At 35.7% G+C, this 19,926-nt stretch overlaps 1 protein-coding gene across 1 annotated transcript in view; it reads right to left on the bottom strand.

Moving 5' to 3' along the window:
* LOC122345117 (regulator of G-protein signaling 3-like) overlaps positions 1–19,926 on the bottom strand; it is a 76,338-nt gene that overhangs the window by 43,306 nt on the left and 13,106 nt on the right. Inside the window, exons 5-9 of the mRNA XM_043238946.1 lie at positions 17,743–18,118; positions 17,043–17,082; positions 12,553–12,818; positions 10,576–10,659; positions 7,962–8,073 (exon numbers count right to left, since the gene is read on the bottom strand). Of these exons, the coding sequence (XP_043094881.1) occupies positions 7,962–8,073; positions 10,576–10,659; positions 12,553–12,818; positions 17,043–17,082; positions 17,743–18,118 (878 nt within the window). The remainder of the gene's footprint in view (positions 1–7,961; positions 8,074–10,575; positions 10,660–12,552; positions 12,819–17,042; positions 17,083–17,742; positions 18,119–19,926) is intronic.

Raw genomic sequence — 19,926 nt, 5'->3', positions numbered from 1 at the left:
ACCATAATTAATTGTATGAATAATTAGTGCTAGAAGTGTAAAGAGTATGCCAGTGAAAAACTGTAACATTGTGGAGAAGCTAGGGGAAGCCAGACAGAGGTAAAGATCTATGTGCAGGTATTTAATGGAAAAACTAGAACAAACAATAAATCAAAAACCATAGGGAACAAAAAAACAGAATCACAGGCAAATTGACAACCATTAAATTCAACACATTACAATTACGGATACAACAATTATGTAATCATTCAAAATGGCAATTAATCGTTCATAAGTTTGCTTATGTTATTCTGCATGATTTTGTCATAATCACGCAGCCCTAGTATAACTGACAGACAAAATAATTGTAAGTAAAATCTTGCACTGGATGTGCTGTTGTTTCAGCCTCATTGCCAGCTGCAGTCATGTCCTCATCTCATATATATAACACCTGTGATTCATAGCTACTTGCTAAGGAGCTCACATTCACATTAAGTTGCCTCTTTGACAAGTTTGGGTGAAAAATAGCAAAGTGCACAAGATAATGTACTTCAGTGCAGTTTAGTTGGCGATATCATGTCTTTTTGAGCAGAAATAACTGCTGCAGAAAAGCTTTACCAGCAACACTCATTACAAATGCATATAAAATTATACAAAAAGATACAGTAAGTAGTAATTTACTGAAATTCTTTACACCTGTGATTACTGCACCCAATTTTCCTTTGTATCATCATTACTGTTTATTTTTTTTTATTGAAGTTCCTCTTGGTTTTCTGTTCATGATCAGATTGTGTTGATTTTACATGATTACACCTATAAACAGTTTAAAATTAACATCACCTTAGTTTTGGATCTTTTGTCTCCTATCCTACTTAATGCTTACAATGACTCCACATGTAATGTAGGTAACACTTAATTTTGATGGTCCCTTTTTTGAACCTTTTTTGACAGTAAGTAACTTTGCACCTACAAGTCAACAAAGTCTCCTTAGAATATTAGTGCACTGTCTGATTACTATCTGCTAACTCTTTTTTGGTCTCTTTTATGGTCTCTCAACTGACTATAAGTCACTTTGTAAGTGCATGTCAACTTATTCTAACCCTAACCCTACCAGTCTACTAATACTCTACTAACCCTCTAATATGCAGGTACAGTATTACTTATAGTCAACAGAATGTCTTAAAGAGACCATCAAAAAGGGAAAACGTAATTTATAACACCATATTATAAAATCTAAAATAGGAAAACATTACAGGGTAGGGTTGCAATATTAACATTATTTTTGAACAGGCGTGTTTATTTCTGGACACACAGAATGTATAAATAAGCTTAGAATTGTTTATTTGCTTTTCACAGAGAATAAATTAGAATGAGGGTAGATTTCAGTTAGTCAGTTCTATAAAAAACTGTGACCAGTCTAAATGCCTCTGTTTGGCCACTGTATGCCAAAGCTCAGCAGAAATGTGTGATTGGACATAAAGCTCAGTGCTGAAAAACACATAAAGCGAAATCTAATGCAATGTGAACCGATCTAAATCTAACGTCACAATCAACAATTTTCATATGTTTGGATTTAGTTCAATTATTGTTTTGCCCCCTCCTGAATTTGGGGGGCATGCCTCCATCATTTCCCACCCTGAAGTACTCACTAATGCAGAGTACTGTACCCTTTACTTACACTTCAAGTTGCAAAAAGTTCACACATCACTAAAGCTTACGTCACACTTCCAAAGAGTTGTGTGTTCGATTTCCAGGTCGCAATGACAAGCTGCCTATCAGATTTTCCCCCGTCTTCTCTCGGGAACTCACTGTGTCACTCATTAGTGACAGATTCATGGCAGCCTTCTCTGATTGGTGCCTGTTTATTCTGTCCCTCAGACCTGAGAATTTTATGAGCCTTATTGAGCCCAGAGGTTTCTGAGAGCTCAGCAAGTTCAATCGCAAAGTAAAGCTTTGATTAATGCTCCTGTCACACACACCAAAGTGCTTATTGAACCTTGACTATACCCTGAGTGAATGCAAATGCAGTCAGCTTTTTAAAGATTCTTGCTGCATTGTTACCAATTTACAATAAGGTTCATGAACATTCGTTAATGCATTAACAGAAACAGAAAGTTGTTCAAATTTTGTGATTTTTTACAGCATTTACGTATGATAATTGATATACAGTAAAGGTCAACTGTTGTTCATTGTTAAAAGTTTATTAATAACACACTAATCATTTTAATGCAATTCGATGAAATCAATATATAGATTATAATATTAATAGTCTATTAAACTCCTGCTATCCAGAGGCATGGATTGGTGGATGGATGTTTGGTTGCAGTTATTACTTCTAATAGGTTGGAAAGAAAACTTGGCACAATATTGTTTATTGTGTGTGACCATAGTCTGCCTTTGTATCATGTTTGTGGATTACCCCTTTAATGAACTACTGCAAGGAAGCCTATGTGTCTATGTCCAGTTAAGCTGATTTAATACTGATTCATTTGTGAATGTTTCAGTTATACCAACGTGTAAGCTTTTTTTAACTAATGCTGTAAACTTTACGGTGAACCCTCTTATTTAATACATTACAACAATATTAAAGATTAACAGGAGAACTGGTAATATAATATTCAACAGCTATATATTTCCAGAAATACTAAGCAAATAATAAATATTTTTCATTAGTTTCATAAAAACCTGATAGTTTCTGTCAAAAGTTTTACTTCATGATAGTCTACACAAATATATTTTAAAGAACATTAAATATGAAGGCTTATTTTCAAATTGTCGTCAGTGTTGACTTAACTAATAAATAAAACAATTTGCCCAAAACGGAGATTATTCCACTCAGGCATTAGCCTAAACATATTATATAACATACTCAATGATTTTTGAGTGAATATTCACAGATGTTTCCTTTAAGAATGCATGGTTTTGTATTTTTTTCAAGCTTAAATCAAGCATAATCACGTAGCTCCCTTCAGGCACTTTTTCAATGTTTTTTTTTTTTTTTTTTTTTCATGGGTCATATGATGCGATTTCAAGTTTTCTTTTCTCTTTGGAGTGTTACAAGCTGTTTGACTTGCAGACTAACTTTAAGACTAAAGTTTCAAAATCAAAGAGATATTCCTTATAAAAGTTATGACTCGTCCACACCCCTCTAAAACGACTCGTTTAAACACGCTTCCACTTCTCTACTCCATGTTGTGGGTTTATATTTTATAAAACCGTCGAATGGTTACACAAAACTAAAGAAAGAAGAAAGAAGGCAAAACTATTATTCTTGCTTTAGTGTTTTTGTCGGCGTCATGGTATCACGTAAGGGGCGTAACATGTCCGTCATGTGCTTGAGGTGTCCAGCCAATCACAATGCGCTGGTCAATCAGAGCACACCTCGCTTTTTTAGAACAATGAGCTTTGTACAAATCGGCCCTTTCCAGAAAGGTGGAGCTTAGAGGAGAAACAATAATAGAAAGTGTACCTTAAAACGCATGAATGCATTGGGTGCATTACACAAAATAACGTTCATTGTATGACCCAACAACATTGCTGTGCTTCACGCAATATCCACCAGGTGGAGCAAGGAACAACATTTTATAGTAAAATACTACAGCCGGGGTGCATTTCCATAAGGCATCATTGGATGTCATTGAAATGGTCCTATATTGTTGAACTGTTGTGGTTAAAACGACCGAAATGCGATCATGGTCAGGTGACAGCCATGACTAGTTAGTTTGTTTCTACAACAATGCATCATACGATGTAAATGCATCAGTTACATCGTTGTCCTAAAACACGCACCCAAGATCAGATTAATTTTCAAGAGATTTAGTTTATTAAAATATCGTTTTAAAATATAATTCACTCAAATATTTAGTAAAAAGGACTTAAAGTAGACTACGTTATTTGTAAACGCACGCTGTAGTGTGCTTTCTGCAGGCATTGGCAAATTAGGCTACTATGTATAAATTGGCGGCCATCTTTGAAAGGTCTTTCGGGCATCCAGCTGCAGCTCCTATTTTTTCGAATGAGGAAACAGCAAATTCTTCCAAAATGTTCACTAAGTTTATGAATAATTTTGAGAAATTACAATTTGAAATTACAAATTAAGTACAGCTGTACAATAACTGTATAATAAATGTTATTTCTTTTGCTCAAATGGCGTTATATAAAAAGCTTATTTCTCAGGCAAGACCAACCAGTGAGTATATGCTGTCCTAGGCGCACATCTGTTTCACATCACTGTTTCTATAGCAACACAAGCTTCTAACAACACACGTGACGATGCACTGACTTTACAGATTAGCAATTGGCTATTTTATTCAGAAGGCGGGGCTTCCTGCGATTAATTGGCCATGTTAATCATTGCATTTTTCCCCCTTTCAAAGCTATACAAGTGACACGTCTTGGGCATTCTATGGTCTTTTTCATATTCTATTGTCTTTGACAAAAGTAAGCACGCCTACTAAATGAAGCAAAAGTGGTCAAGTATTATATTTGGTTTCATATTTCAAGCTATCTAATATACTAAAGTAGCTACAGCCCATTAATCCCATTTATTTGTCGATCAAAATCTATTTATTTGGAATTAAGCAATAATTACATCTCCATACACTTCTATCCCTCAACTAAGCGTTAAGGTAGAAATAACATTACATTTTAAATTCAGTCATTTACTCACCTTCAGTCTGATTCAAATTATTTCCTTTTGTGGGACACAAGATATTTGAAGAATGTATATTTTAGGCTCCTAAACAAACATAAAGATAGTGTATAGATTTATTTCAGTGGTTAAATCTATATAAACTTTAATATAGGCCTGTTACTCGTGCAAAGTGATCATTTTATTTTGTGCTCTGCAGAACTATATATATGTAATAGCATAAGGGTGAATAAATAATGACAATTTTCAAAGCAATTTTCAGTGTGTGTCATTTTAACTTATTATTGTTATTATTATTTACATTTTGACAAGACTCCAATCTGTGCTTCTCTAGTCACGCCAAAGCACTAATGCATCATAATTATGTTACGTTTATTTTTTTTTATTTCGCAATTATTTAACATTGCTAATAATAGCAACTATATCGTAACTTTTTTCGATTATACATACATCTGTAAAGCCATTTGGGTAAATACAGACTTTCGAAAAATGTATTAATTCAGTCTTTTTATATAACCACTCTGATTTCATTATTCAAACAATTAACAGAGGGCCTGATCAGAGGAGACAGTCGTACGGTCCTCTGTGGTCTGAGACACCTGCAGGTTTTTTCCCTAGCTGTACTGTGACTGTCATCCTGTCCCACGCTTATGTGCACGCGCTGATCTCGCTAAATGACTTAAGACATTCATGCAATGGCTTTTACGTACGTAGCAGCGATGATATTTACCTACTCTAGCCAGGAAGAATGGAAAACACTGACCACAGGATGCATTTGTAGTTGTTTTAGGACCTCTGTCATTCACTTCTCATGAAACTGTTCAAAGAGGAAATAACCCCTGGTTGATTTTAGAAATAACTGTTTACGTTTAATAGGTTGTGGACTTACATGTGTATTTAGGCATTCTCAAAGACTACATTTTGTCAGGGTTTATTTATTTGCATTATTATAATATAGTTTTTTATGTCGGGTATTATATAGGTTTTTGCATCACCAAAAGCATTTTGTTACACAAAACATTAAAACTCTATAAAAATTGAACACAAATGCTTTATCGGAGTCAAATCCTTCTGGGTCTGATCTGATTTCAACCTCTTATTTCAAATTTCAAACTTATTTTGACTATATGGTTATAGCCATACCAATTCATCTGAGTGTGTATAATTGTGTGTGTGTGTGTGTGAGTGTGTGGATGCATCCCTTTTACACTCTTAATGAGTATAACATTTTCCTTGCTGTCCACTTTTTTACTGCATTTTGGTTGAATTATGTTGGGGGTTTTTTTTAATAGTTGCTATGTTACAGTCAAACTAGTTCATAAGAATGTGTGTGTGTGGGCATGTGTGTAGGTTTTGCACTCTGGATGTTTTAGAGTTTCACCAATTCATTGCTTTGCAATTTTCTGCACTGTTGGGGATTTATAGATTGTACATAAAACATTTCAGCATTTTTTATTTTTTTCCCATTTCCCATTTATGTACTATGGTTGGGTATTTTTACGAGCATTTAGCTTTGTCAAATCATGTACAAATTTTTTTTTGTGTGTGTGTGTGTGTGTGTGTGTGTGTGTTCACATTCAAGTCGCAGAGTTATATACCATTCCAGTGAAGCTATGATTTAAAAAAAATTCTAAATGTAAAATGTAATAGATTTACTGGTTATAATAGAAACTATATGGGAGTCTACTGGTATATGAGAGATTCTATGTAAAAATGCCTAAAACACACTACAAAAAGAAATTCTAATTTCTTTTCAAAATGAAAAAGCTAATGGTTTATGTTATATACCTCTTTCAACCTCCTTTTGCAGTGCTATGAGCGAAAAAAGTTAACATACAGCAACTGACATACACTGAGGATCATTGAAATTCGTTGAAATAAGAAGTGTGACAACTAACTCTTTTCTACAAAATTTCAGGGAACTATATAAATGGAAAAGTTTGTTGAATTTAGCATAAAATCTCAGGGGGTGCTTTTTTGTGAAGAAAAAAAAAGTTAGGAATGCATGGTGTAAAGAATGATTTATTCTAAATGATTTTATCCCTCCATTGCAGACCATATTACAAAAGGCTTTAAAATAATACTTTAAAAAATCTAAATTCAACAGCAGATGTCACTCTTTGCTCTCTGACATTTTCTGAGTGCGCTGTGACGTTCAAGTATTTTGCCTTAGTTTTAAGCGTATCATTGACATATACTGTACATTTCAGCAGAAGGATTTTAATTATATGCTCATGATTATTTGATTAATTATTTGCAATATGCACTGCAAATTGTGGGATAATGCACATCTAGCAGATTGTTATCGCAGAATATTTTTTGTTGATAAATAATGTTACAGCCTCTAACCTTTCTTCAACAAAAATATGTGGACATCATCACCCTTACAAAAATTAGAGGAACCATCACTCAGTAAAGAAGTAGAAACTGATGTGGTGTCCTCTCCAAGGACAGGACCTCAGCAAGACTTATTGTTCATTTTAATATCATTTAATCTGTAAAATATTTTAAGGTCATTTTAGAACCTGGATGGTTCCCAGTCGGGAATCTGGATTAAAATCTGTTTGTGTTGTGGTCGTCACACCATTTGTCTCATTTCTGTCAAATTAGTTTCATTCATTTTCATCGTTTCATTTATCAACACTCCCACGGTAGAATTCTTAAGAAAAATAGAGCTGTAAGCTAGTATGAATTTGAATGAATTAACGTGAGAGAGAACACGCGAGTGTTCACGCGAGTGAGTAGCCTATAGTGAAACAACATTATCACCAACATTATCACCTCATGGTGAAATATATAATGCAGGTTTCAGTGGCAAAGCTATTATATTTATAAAATGATGTGGCAGGTGTCGTTGAAAAGAGCTGTTGGATGTTACGCAATTTCTGACATACAGTTCCCGCCTCAATAAAATGAGATAGTACTAACTCTGTATTTATGAGCATACATCTCACCCTTGCATTAGGAGTCCTGCAGGGAATCGGATACGCGTGTTTAGACGTAGCTCGGATGTCCGAATACCGGATATTATCAGATTAAAATCCACATTTGGAAGTGGCCCAGATGCGAAAAAAAAAAATATTTAATGCGGATTTCTGAGTTTACATGTGTGCAACAAATTCCTAATAGTTTTTTGTGCCAGTGTAAACGCAGCCGCACTGTTCTTGTTCACTAATGTTAACCAATAAGCCTTATTGTAGTGTTACCAAATTATCTTATTCAGGGCAGTTTTACCTTAAACATTAAAAAATGTCACTGGATGTTGAAACCGATGGACGAACGCCTGAAGAGTTTGCGCATTTGCGTGAATGCGTGTGTATTTGTCACTCACCGTCCCGCAGCTGCAGCTGTCTGAGGTACAGTGGGTTTTGCAGGACATTACATCGTCCCAGTTCATCTTCTCTGGTCACCAACATCAGATCTGAGTATATGAAGATCGTTACCTAGAAATATAGCATGGAGTCATATACATATGATACACGCAGATGATTCACCCAAAGATAAGCAACTAATATATTTCTTTTTAAACTGTAAAAAATGCTTATATACATAAAATATATATTAGCATTTTATGTACTGAATTTATTACAAATTGTTGATCCCTATATTTTTGTTTTCCATTCAGTTTAACACAGTTAATGAAAATTTACACCATGTTTTCAATTGTTAATATGGTTCATAAAACATTAGACATTCGCTTATCAATGCATATTAACAGTCTGGTTACTTTTAATTCAATTGAACTTGGTAAAGTGGTAAAGTTCTTGCCTAAGGGGATATTGACCTTCTAAACACACACACACACACACACACAGCACATGAAGTGTAAAAAATAAATAAATAGATCAATAAATTTTAAATGAAAATGGTCAACCAGTGTTGTCATTGCATGCAAATGAGCTGATTGATTAATGTGGAACAGTAACACAGAGTAGAGAGAATTTGAAGTTTAAAAGACTTTGTCATTTAAAACTCATTTCATTTGTGGACTTGATTCTGTCTCAGCATTTTGCACACGCAAAATATTATTTTTAAATATTATACAACCCGGTAATCTCCATTACATTTTTAGATATGCTGTTATCTCTATGTGACGTACAAAAGTCTTAATACTTTGTTTTACATTTAAGAAGCACAGTGTACTTAAGTAAATTTTTTACACATTTTCAAGGAAATGGTTAAATATCTGAGAAACCGACCACGGTTACAGGCTTCTTCACATCGGCAAAAGTATACAAAACAATAGATATAATAATATTTTACAAACAATGTTCATTCAGGGCCGCAGTATCTACCAGACATGGAGTAAAAAAAGTGTTCCCAAGAGGTTCAGAAGAATTCAGGTCACAAATATGAGCTAAAAAATTAGATCAAGCAGAGCGACAGGACCCTCACATGCAGTACAAATAGGTAGTTCATTTGAAGTTAATATTGTTAAAAAGAGTATTTTATATACTATAAATTCCCCAATCTGTCAAAAGTCTTTTGGTGCGCAAAACCTGAGAGCGAACGAAATCAAGGACGAACTCTGATTACAACATGCTGATATTTCTTCCTTCCACAGCATCCACAAAGAGCATGAAACGACAATAGTGTCTCCTCAGGTGACAGAACCACTCAGACCAGATGCTGACTCTGGTCTTTCTTTCTTCAGCGCATGTAATATAGCCTGCCAGCCGTATTAGCAAATGAAGGTCAGACTTTGGCCTAAGGTAAGGATTATAAAACGCTCACTTACTCCTTAGTGTGAAATTGTCAGATCTTCACTTTACGCAATACTATTCTTGGCTTGAGAAGCCTTCTGGGTAAAGGTTATATAACGTTTCTTTATTCCATCACATTAATCCATTTGCCTTCTTATGTATCTTTTCTGTTCTAGTTCGGTAACTTACAAAGTTATACATACAAGTTTTTGTGACTCCAATTAGGAGGTTATATTAGTTCACAGATTCAATAAAAAAGGTATGATGGATTAAAAAGCTTATAAATGGTTTTAGTCAATATATATATTTTTATGTGTGTGTGTGTGTGTGTGTGTATATATATATATATATATATATATATATATATATATATATATATATATATATATATACACATATATATATAAATTATAATTCTTTCTGATTTATTATGCAAGCAGCTTTTATGTCCTACGTGTATTTTTGTCTTTTTTTTTATTCCTTCCCTTTTTTCTCAAATCCCTTTTGTATAGAACTCCTGTTTTCTCCCTTGATCTTCCTTGAAACTTTTGATGCCCTGCGGTCTGTGTATCATAGCAACAGCCAATGTTAGTGCTCTCTAAGTTCTCTCACAGGAATTACATGAACAATATATGTTTTACATAAGATAAATTAGCTTCATTTTCTGTGCCTATTGTGGAGGATGAAATCGATATGTACTTCTAAGAAAACACAGAATTTAGTTTTGATCTGATATTGAAAAATGTCTGTTAAACTGTGTTTAAAAAATTATACTGGAAAGAGACACATATGCATTAGTATATAACTGTACCAACTACACTACCAAGTTGTGATTACTTTTTAATTTTAATTCTATTTCCCTTTTTATCTTTTATCCATGTTATCCTCAGCTTTTTACCTATTTTTTATTTTCTGTTGTCATGTTACCACTACACTGTAACTACTGAATATGCTTTGTCTTGAAAGCTGCAATACTTTCATATAATCTTTAATGTAAGAGGTTGTGACATGAGAAATTAAATTTGCCCTTATCTTTGGGTCTTTGTAACATTAAAACGTCCTGCAAGTTTCATAAATGCACTTCTCATGTTGGGCACAAACATTGGCATATACATGCATTTAATTTAAACAGTTTTTTTTTTTTGCATCTTTGTACAGACATCAGAATATGAACAGACAGCATTTTGAATAATGCGTGAAATGCCCTAAATGCACATTAACAACATGCAGAGTGTCTCTTACCTTGATGGAAAAATGCTTGCTCTCATATAAAATCATTTCTTCAGAGATCATCAGTGTTCTGTTTGGGTTACACAGATCTACAGGCTTGAAAAGAGAAATAATTTACATTACATTTACTGTATATATATTAACTTGTTGAAAAGGCTATAACAGAAACACAATCACTGAGCCTTGCAGTACTGCTCTTCACAAAGTACTTAACCCACACAGTACACATACCATCTCTTACCACATTGTTCTCTATAATACTACACTGTAACTTGCAATTTCTGAAATGTGTTTGTAGGTAAACAGTAATTGGTTGCGTGACATACCATAAAAAAATATGTTTTTTTGGGGGATAAATAGGATAAATGTGGTTTGTTTGTTTGTGGTGAATGATTGGCTGCAGAGTGCATGAAAACTAAAATTTAAGGATGCACCAAAATGAACATTCTTGGCCTGAGAAACCAAGCCAAACAAAACAGAATACTACACCAAAGGAAGAATACTGAACTGTTTTTGTTTTTTTGTTTTTTTCCATATATTTTGCCTTTTTTTCAAAATCGCATGAATTATACACCACAATCTCTGACTGACCTGATCTCATTCACAACATCCTTTGAGTGATATGTCAACTTGCTCTGGCACATAGCATATATATGCACATAGACATGGCATATATATACATATATAGGTAAGTACTGTGGCCATATGAGGTTCTATGTGCCAGAGCATGTTAAGTCCACTGGAGTTAATGTTCAGTTTTTGTACAGACCAATTGTTTCCTGTCTTAACACCTCAATGTATCTCTAGAGCCCCAGGGTTTACTTTGTTTTATTTCTTTATTTCTTTCATGGTTTTATTGTACTACATTTAAAACACAAATTGCTTACTTTTCACTCCACTATATTTCAACCAAGGTCCTCAAAGTAGAAAGTCGTTTGTTTATGTAGCAGCTTTTTTTGCTTTCTAAATGTGATGTGTTTTTACAGGTGATAGACAGCCTATCAGAAATCACTCTTGAAGGGTCATGTGACCTTCAATAATGTTCAGACCATTCTGTTTTATTCTGCAGTTTGTGCATCTATGGCCATACTTAGAAAGTATGTTCCAGTTTTGTGAAAAGATTAAATAATCATAAGATTATGTAATTTGGTTCACATGTTTGCTTTGTTTGCCAAAAACAAATTAAATCACAGCCTTCAAAACCCTGCAGTCCAACCTGCGGGAGATGTCTTATTTCATTTAAAAAGCCTCTGTGGCTCTCTCTGACGGCCACCGGAGGGAACCCTCTCCAGAATATTAGCCCTCTGAACTACATTTCCCATCACGCCCTTCTTCAGCCCTGATTACCTGCCCAGGTGTATCTCATCAGACTGCTATATAAGCCGCTATCAGCTTGTACTCTGTGCAAAGTCTTATCCTTGCTCTGGCTGGTAATTCTAAGCATTTGTTCCTCTATCACTGTCTTCCCGTGTTTGACCTTGCTCTGGGTTATCATTTCTCCAATTGTTTGCTGCTTACCCATTGACCTATTGCCTGTGTACCTCGACTTTGATTCTGTCTGCCTGCTTCGACCATTGCCTGTTTTCGACTCTGCCTGCCCTGTGATATTTTTGCTATCGTTACCGACCCCTGCCTGTTTCACTATCCTCATTACATTAATAAGCTCTTATTACACAGATATTACAAACTAGTCAGTGTATTCAGTAGGTTGCTTCAGAGGCAAAAATTAAAAAAAATAAATAGCAAGTACTTCTATACTTTCAAGTAAAAAATTGTGTTTACAACTTTCACTTGTAATGAAGTAATATTTGACCAGTAGTATCTATAAATAATGGAAGTAAATAAACAACATTTATACAGTGTTGGGTTGCCCAGAGTAAAATCCGGGTCATGCGGCAAAACAAGCAAACCTCAGAATAGATCACTACTAGATATCAGTAATATTTGTGTTTATTGCTTGTATTTATTGTGAAGATATGAGAGATTTACCTGCACAAAGATGGGGAAGATAAGGATTTTGGGTGTCACTTTCACATAGGTACCATAGTTGGCATGAGGCATATGTGACCTCACAATGGTGCAGTTCTGGTAGTTGGCAAAGTTCTGCTGGTAGTTTCCGCTGAGCTGTGTTTTGGATTTGCTGTTGGCAGAGCGACGCAGAAAACATGTTCTGCTTGCCAGGCCAGGCGCTGACTGGGCATTAGCAGTCGGAGGGGGTGGAACAGACGCCTGAGGTGTGGGGAACATCTGGCCACCTAATAGAAAGAAGAGTGAGATTTTAGTCAGCATAGCTAGCATAAACTAACAACTCTATCTGCCTGGTGGGAACTTTGCCACGGCTCTCTGGCAATAATATAAGTTTTGCATTGATGAAAGGAATATGAAACTTATTTGTTTTTGCGAAACATTTTGCGACCAATGTGTCACCAGGTGAAGTATAGTTTTGCCACTTTTACGGTATGTCAGGAGAAACGATTATATAACATCACACCAATTCATTGGCAGCTCTACCCACTATTTAAGCTTTAGCTTGCTTCTTCTATTATCGCAGTAGTGATTACAGCATTCATTATAGTGGCATCACTCAGAATCAGAGCCTTTTTTTAAGTTGAAACAGGAGCCTAATCCTTTCTCCTTCCAATATTCAACATGTGTAGCACCCCATGGACAGCACAAGCAAGTGAGGGAAAAGGAGGTGTACAAGAATGAATTGACATGACACACTCCTTGCGTCATCATCTCCATCTAAAGTAGCTGTATCTCCTGAGTTTGACTGCCAGGAGCTATAACCCCTTTTGGCTTCTAAGTGTCAGATGAAACACTTTTTGAAAACTTCTCCCCCAAAGGAGCAGGTAAGCTAGATAAAGTGAAAATGCAAAGTCATCAAGTCAGTCTCATCAAGCTCGGGTTGGGGAGCCCTGTGCAGTATTTGGCACCTGGACAGGCGCTCACACTTTGTGGTACAAAAATTGCCTTGAGCTGTTCGCAGTCCTCCTGGTTCTCAGGAGTTTTTATGCAGACACACAGGACTTTCATGTCCTGTGTTTCGTAATGGTGGCATACATAATATGCCATGGGGGAATTTGTTTGCAACGGGTTCTGATTCACTGCTTTTGTTGTCTGTTCAGATCGTGTTCTATTCTGTAAAATGTTATTTTTTTTAATTTATTTTTTTTTTTAAGAGGATGAAGGATTCGTCCATTGAAGGGTTTAGGATGCATTGATTAGAGAACACATTTTCTCTGGTGCTCTCTAACTGTGGCTCTTTTAAAAGTTTTGGCCCACAAATGCTCACTGAGATGCAAGCATGTATTTCTTCCTATTCATTAATGCAGCGTTAGATATCATCTGGACAGCATTCCAGCCCTCTCAATGGTCAATCCATTATGTGTGTCAAATGTTTTTTTTCTTTAAATTCTGCCTTAGACAAGAACTTAGTGTGCTGTTTTTGCATAGCCTTTTCAGTCTATGCTCAAGTACTTGTAAGGGTCAGCCATATCCAAGTATTGGCTCTCAATGGGTGGTTGAGGACATCTGTAGTCAAGTTGTAGTAGGCAATGACAAGTGGATGCGAAAGGTCATTCAACCCAGACAATGTCTTTCTCCTCTGTTTAATAGAAAACGTTTAGCTGAATGGGTATGGTCTGTAGCATGGATCTGTTATCTCTTTCCAAGTTTTCCTTTAAGTTTCCTTTCCTTTTAAGTTGGTCATGTGATACAGTACAGTATAGATATAGTAGAGTTTTATTTTTTGTTATTGCAAATGTGAAATGTGACTGTAAGTTGCATGTCTCCTAGTTAAATTATACTATAGATATTGTATGCATTTATTAAAGTATTAATGATAGCAGGGGTCGGCAAGTCAATTTGGCACTGGGCCAAAAAAACTTCGCCAACAGAACATAGTCAAAGAATGATTTAAGAAATTGATGAAAAAATTAAGCTGAAATTGTGAAAGATTGTTACAATCATTGTCTTTTATAACTTGTAGTGAGATGACATGATGATACATAATTCAAATAAATAAAAGATGACTTAAGCCCATTAATGGCATCCCAGCAACATCTTGTCCCTCGCCAAAAATAGGCAGAACAACATAAATATGTGAAAATATGTAACACAAAATATTTCCTAAAAATGCATTTATATAAGTTTCATGACCAATCTATTTTAGAACTAGATGGTGTCAATATATCTGTAGGGGCAGGTTGCTCCTTATGGCTGGGGGGCCATCTGTTGCAGACCATCTGGAAGTGTTATAACTGTTTCTGGCATGGGGACAGTTGTGCTACCTGATTTCCATAAATTACAGAGTATCTGGAGTTTTGGAATTTGGTACTATTTTTGCCTGATAAAGGTTTCCAGCTGCTAAAGAGTTTATGGTCATCTTTGACCTATTTTTTTCAATTAATCATGCGCCAGGTGTTCTCTAAAGGTAAAGATCTGGTATGAAGCTCTTCTACTACAAAGCCATGCTGTTGTAATAGCTGCGGTATGTGGTTTTGCATTGTCCTGCTGAAATACACAAAGCCTTCCCTTTCCCTTCATTCATAGTGCCTTCTAAAACATGCAAACTCATAACATATGCAATTATGCAAACCCCTACCATCAGAGATGCTGGTGTTTGAACAGAATGCTGATAACAAGCTGGTAGGTCTCCCTCTTCTTTAGCCCGGAGGACACAGTGTTCATGATTTCCAATGTCAAATTTGGATTCGTCTGACCATGAAACACTTTTCCACTTTGAAACAGTCCATTTTAAATTAATTTTGGCCCATAGGACACGATGCAGCTTCTGAACCATTTTCACATATGGCTTCCTTTTTCATGACAGAGCTTTAGTTGGCATCTACAGATGGTGAAGAGGATTGTGTTTACCAACAGTGGTTTCTGAAAGTATTCCTGGGCATATTTAGTAATGTCAATGACAGATAAGTGATGCAGTGTCAGCCGAGAGCCCGAAGACCACGGATATCTTCAGCTTTGGCCCTTACTCACAGAGATTTCTCCAGTTTCTCTGAATCTTTTGATGATGCGGGGAAGGAACGGGCTCATTAGTGTGGCATGTGGAGGGATCTTGCTTACTGTGAGCTGGAGCGTCGGCTGGCTTCCGGATGGGAGAAGGATTAGAATCCTCTACATCAATGAAGTAATTGAAATTATACAACTCAAGGACATAATTAATAAATTCCCCAAAGGGTCTGTGGCAATCATCAGGAGTAAGAAAACTAAACAGACTATCATCTTTGAGTCCCATCTGGAAGCAAGTATTAATCATTGAATCGCTCCAGCTCACCAGATGTAAAAAGCCCAGGAATTCCTCTACATACTCTAATTGTCTTTCAACAAAACTAATTTATTTTTATACAGGAACTTTAGCATCAAAACAAATGTTTATCATGACAAATATGTAACAACTCTTGGAAACACCTAGCTTATACAGGCCTATGATCACAATATTTTATCCATCATACATTTAGACCACATGATTGCAGCAATGCTAGACCAGCAAGACATTTCCCTACGCATTTCACTGGCATCACAAACTGCCTCACCTCTACCAATCCAGTTCTATGAATCTTAGTCGTTCTCCTCATGGAAGAACATCTGGATAGATGACACATGCCTTAATAAAGTTGCCTTCCTCTCCTCTTTTTCTCTTCTCTCACTCATTCTGAATTATATGCTGCTTACAGTGAGGTAAGTATGAGCTATTTATTGAAATGTTCTTCATCAGGAGTCACACAGAGAATAAGGGTGAAGAAGTAGGTTAGTTGCGGAAGATTATGAAGAGTAAGCTAACTAGGGACCAGAGGAGGCTAACGTTGTAAATACAAAAGGATTCTATTTAGAATTTTATTAGCAAGATGCTGTTAACACAGAGTGGAAAATAACAATAGGCTCTTTTTACACTACAGGTGCCAGTCATATAATTAGACTATCATCCAAAAGTTTATTTATTTCCCTAATTCCATTCAAAAAGTGAAACTTTTTGTATATTATATTCATTCATTACACACAGACTGATATATTTCTTTTACGTTTGATGATTATAACTGACAACTAATGAAAATTTCTGTTCAAGAATCTGTTCAAAATGCTGTTTTTCAGCAGTTTGTTGAACTTTTTGAAACCTGTAGCAGGTATCCAGTTTGAAATTAGTTTATTTAGTGGATAATGGTATCAAATGTATCAGTTTAAACATTTTGTATGTTCTCTATGTTATATTTTGAATAAAATATTGCCTCGTGTGACTAGAAAGTCTTTTAGTTTTCATTTTATTCAAATGTAAAAAATGTACCAACATTTCCAGAATATGTGTTTTAATCAAAGCACTTCCTGTAGTGTTGTAGACCAGTCTAGGCATTGACAGAAATTCACGTAATGAGCATTTAACAAAACATGGTCAAAACCCTGAGCCTTAGCCACTGCAATACACTATTTAAATCAATGAACTAGAAAGGTATTAGGGGACTTACTTAACGTTCTGTGCTTGTCTCCATAGATAGAGCCCAATACCTGTAAATTTAGAAGAGTTAATAAGTGAAGACACTTTAAGATACACTGTGACATTTTCTCAATGCTTTGAGGAATCAAGATCAATAAGCTTAGTTTTTTTTGTAACTGTAAAATATATAAAACGATTGCTAGGTGTTTGTAAATGAGACTTATTTTAACTTGAGAACTATTATAACTTAACAAAAAACCGAAACATACTTGCATCCTTGTTTTAGTAATGTGAAAGTTTTAAACTATTAATATGTTAATTTAAATGATTCAGGAATGTATTCTGAGTTCAATTTTCAAGCCCTATTCATAAAACACTATAATTTGCTGTCTTTGTAGACATTTTATTTATCATTTCTGTCTTCAGACTGTTCTGCAGAGTTTAGCTCTATCCTAATCAAAAACATTTCCCATATAATTTGCCCTAACTTTGGTTAGATTTGTTCAGTGCGACTGATTAGGAATGTAAGAAATCTTTGCAGGACAGTGGCCCCCTAGGACCAGAATTGGCAAACAACTGTCTATACAAACAGCCAAAAGGAAGATAGCTTGCCTGGTGTTAAAAAATATATATAAATAGCCAAAACGTACATATAACGCATGGAAATCACATTATGTTGAGACATTAAGCAACCATGAGATCCTATACTAATGAACAATGCTTTTGTTTACCTGGCTTCCAGGGTTAATAGGTGACAGGATGATATAATTGTCTCCGTTCGATGCTTTCACGCGTGTCCCTCTAAGTGTCTGAGTGCTTGTCTTGCCATCTACCGCAGTCCTCCGTTCTCCCCACAGGATTCCCGCTGCACTCCCTCCTCCTCCCACTCCCTCTGAGCCGTTGACTACAGTTCTACGGCTGGTGTGGTGATGTGCGGGCAGAGGCGGAAGCGGTGGTGTTTTGTCGGCCCTCTTTGCTTTCGCTGGGGAAACTGGAGTGTCATAGTTAGAAGACTTGTAAGAAGGGTGATGGATCAACCCCTCGAAATTGGTCTTGACAGAAGGTCCTGTACGCCAGACTACCACTGTGATCTCACTAAGACTATTTCTGAAAAGAGTGAAAGATAAAGAACAGAAGGAGAAAACATAAAGAGGGGCAGATTCACAATTGCGGAGTCTGTTTATGTGCACTGCCTTTAGCTTGGAGGTTTTCCATGTCAAAGAAGGCGGAGCCAGAGAACACTTTCTTATTAGGTAATTAACATGGACGAACGGTACTTTGAAGGTCTTTGCCAGCCAGAGTGAACTTTCTCAGAAACTTTCGCTTTGCAAGCCGTTTCAAAGTCCTGAATGACCCCCATATACAAGCTGTTGTGACATAATTTCGGAAATAAAGATTTTTTGAAGTTTGTTCTAGATGCAGACTGCCAAAAAGAAGTTCGCTCGTGTTGTTACACACCACTGGTCTGTGGCAATTTGGTATTTTGGGTAATTTCTTTGATATGGAAATCTTCCATCTATTAACGTTAGACCCGGGGTATCCAAACTAAGGCTCGTCGATGAATATTAAGTGCTATTAAAGTGTCTATTAAAATATATTACAAATGGCCTGCCAAGCATAATTAATCAAATGTTCAGTTTCACAATGTTAACACAAGGTGACAGCACAAAATTTTAGACCAGATGTAGCAACAACAAGCGAGTAATAAAATTTTGATAACTCATATCCGTTCTCATTTTCGTCACGCACAAGAATTCCTGAATGCACCAAAACCAGAAGAGCGCAACTCATTTGAACCAGACAACCTCAGAACAATTGTGCTTACTGCCGATCACGCGTCTGCTAAACAGCGCTGTGAGAAGCGTTTGAGTTTAGAGCAGAGCGTTCCAAACAAACCAGATCCTGCGGTGATTTAAAGCAGTTTAAAGACATTCTCAACAACACTGACTAGGAAAATATGAGAAACGTTGCGTGAAAACAATGCAGTAAGAATACTTTTTAATCCACAAACCACCAACAACATGTAGTAACAGTAACAGCGGTACTGTGGCAGATATTTATACATAATCTTACATTATTCATGTCGACATAAAGGCCAATTGGATGTAATGTAAGGGAGTTATGAAATACAGACCAAATTACAGATATTTCAGAGGAATAGTTTGGACACCCCTGAGTTAGACGTTAGTGAGCAAATACAAACCCTTCAGAATTGTGCTGTTCTTCCAGCTGAAATGGAGAGTAATATAACACTTTATAATGATTCAAATCCACCCACTCCTTTTTTTAAAATCTCCATAAATCAAATGTTGTGTCTCAGAAAAAGTCGTCATTTTACAGGTCCTGCCCATGACTGTTTTATCACACAGCAACAAAATCATGAACATACACTGAACAATTGTCTTTTATCAACCGACATCAACACAAATGTATTGTTCCATGTTCGTTTGTATACCGCAAGTAATGTTTATGTGCATAGTCCGAGTCTTCTTCTCCATTTTTGAGTATCTCTGTCGCACCCTATAATGGTCTGGTGTGTGTACTACATCGTTTTGTGTGGTTTTGTCCTTCATGTGGCTTCATGTGGACATAGTCTTAGAAATATTAGTAAACAGTATTTGAAAGAAATATGTGTTTTGCATAGTTCAGCTTATGAAAAATGGGGGCAAAAGCAAAATAATCCTTTTGTTCAGTGTATAATGCATTACAACATATTTTATGAATATCTTGCATTATGCATATTGCATATATTGCATTATATATATATATATATATATATATATATATATATATATATATATATATAAAAGGTTTCAAGTTACCAAAACTTTTAAGGCATTTATTAATCATAGTTAATGTTAACTAAGAAGACATTAGTAGACATTAACTAATGGGACCTTATTATGAAGACAAAG

Source organism: Puntigrus tetrazona, chromosome 5 (genome assembly GCF_018831695.1).
Source record: "Puntigrus tetrazona isolate hp1 chromosome 5, ASM1883169v1, whole genome shotgun sequence".
NCBI classification, from domain to species: domain Eukaryota; kingdom Metazoa; phylum Chordata; class Actinopteri; order Cypriniformes; family Cyprinidae; genus Puntigrus; species Puntigrus tetrazona.
This window is presented reverse-complemented; position numbering and strand designations above follow the sequence as displayed.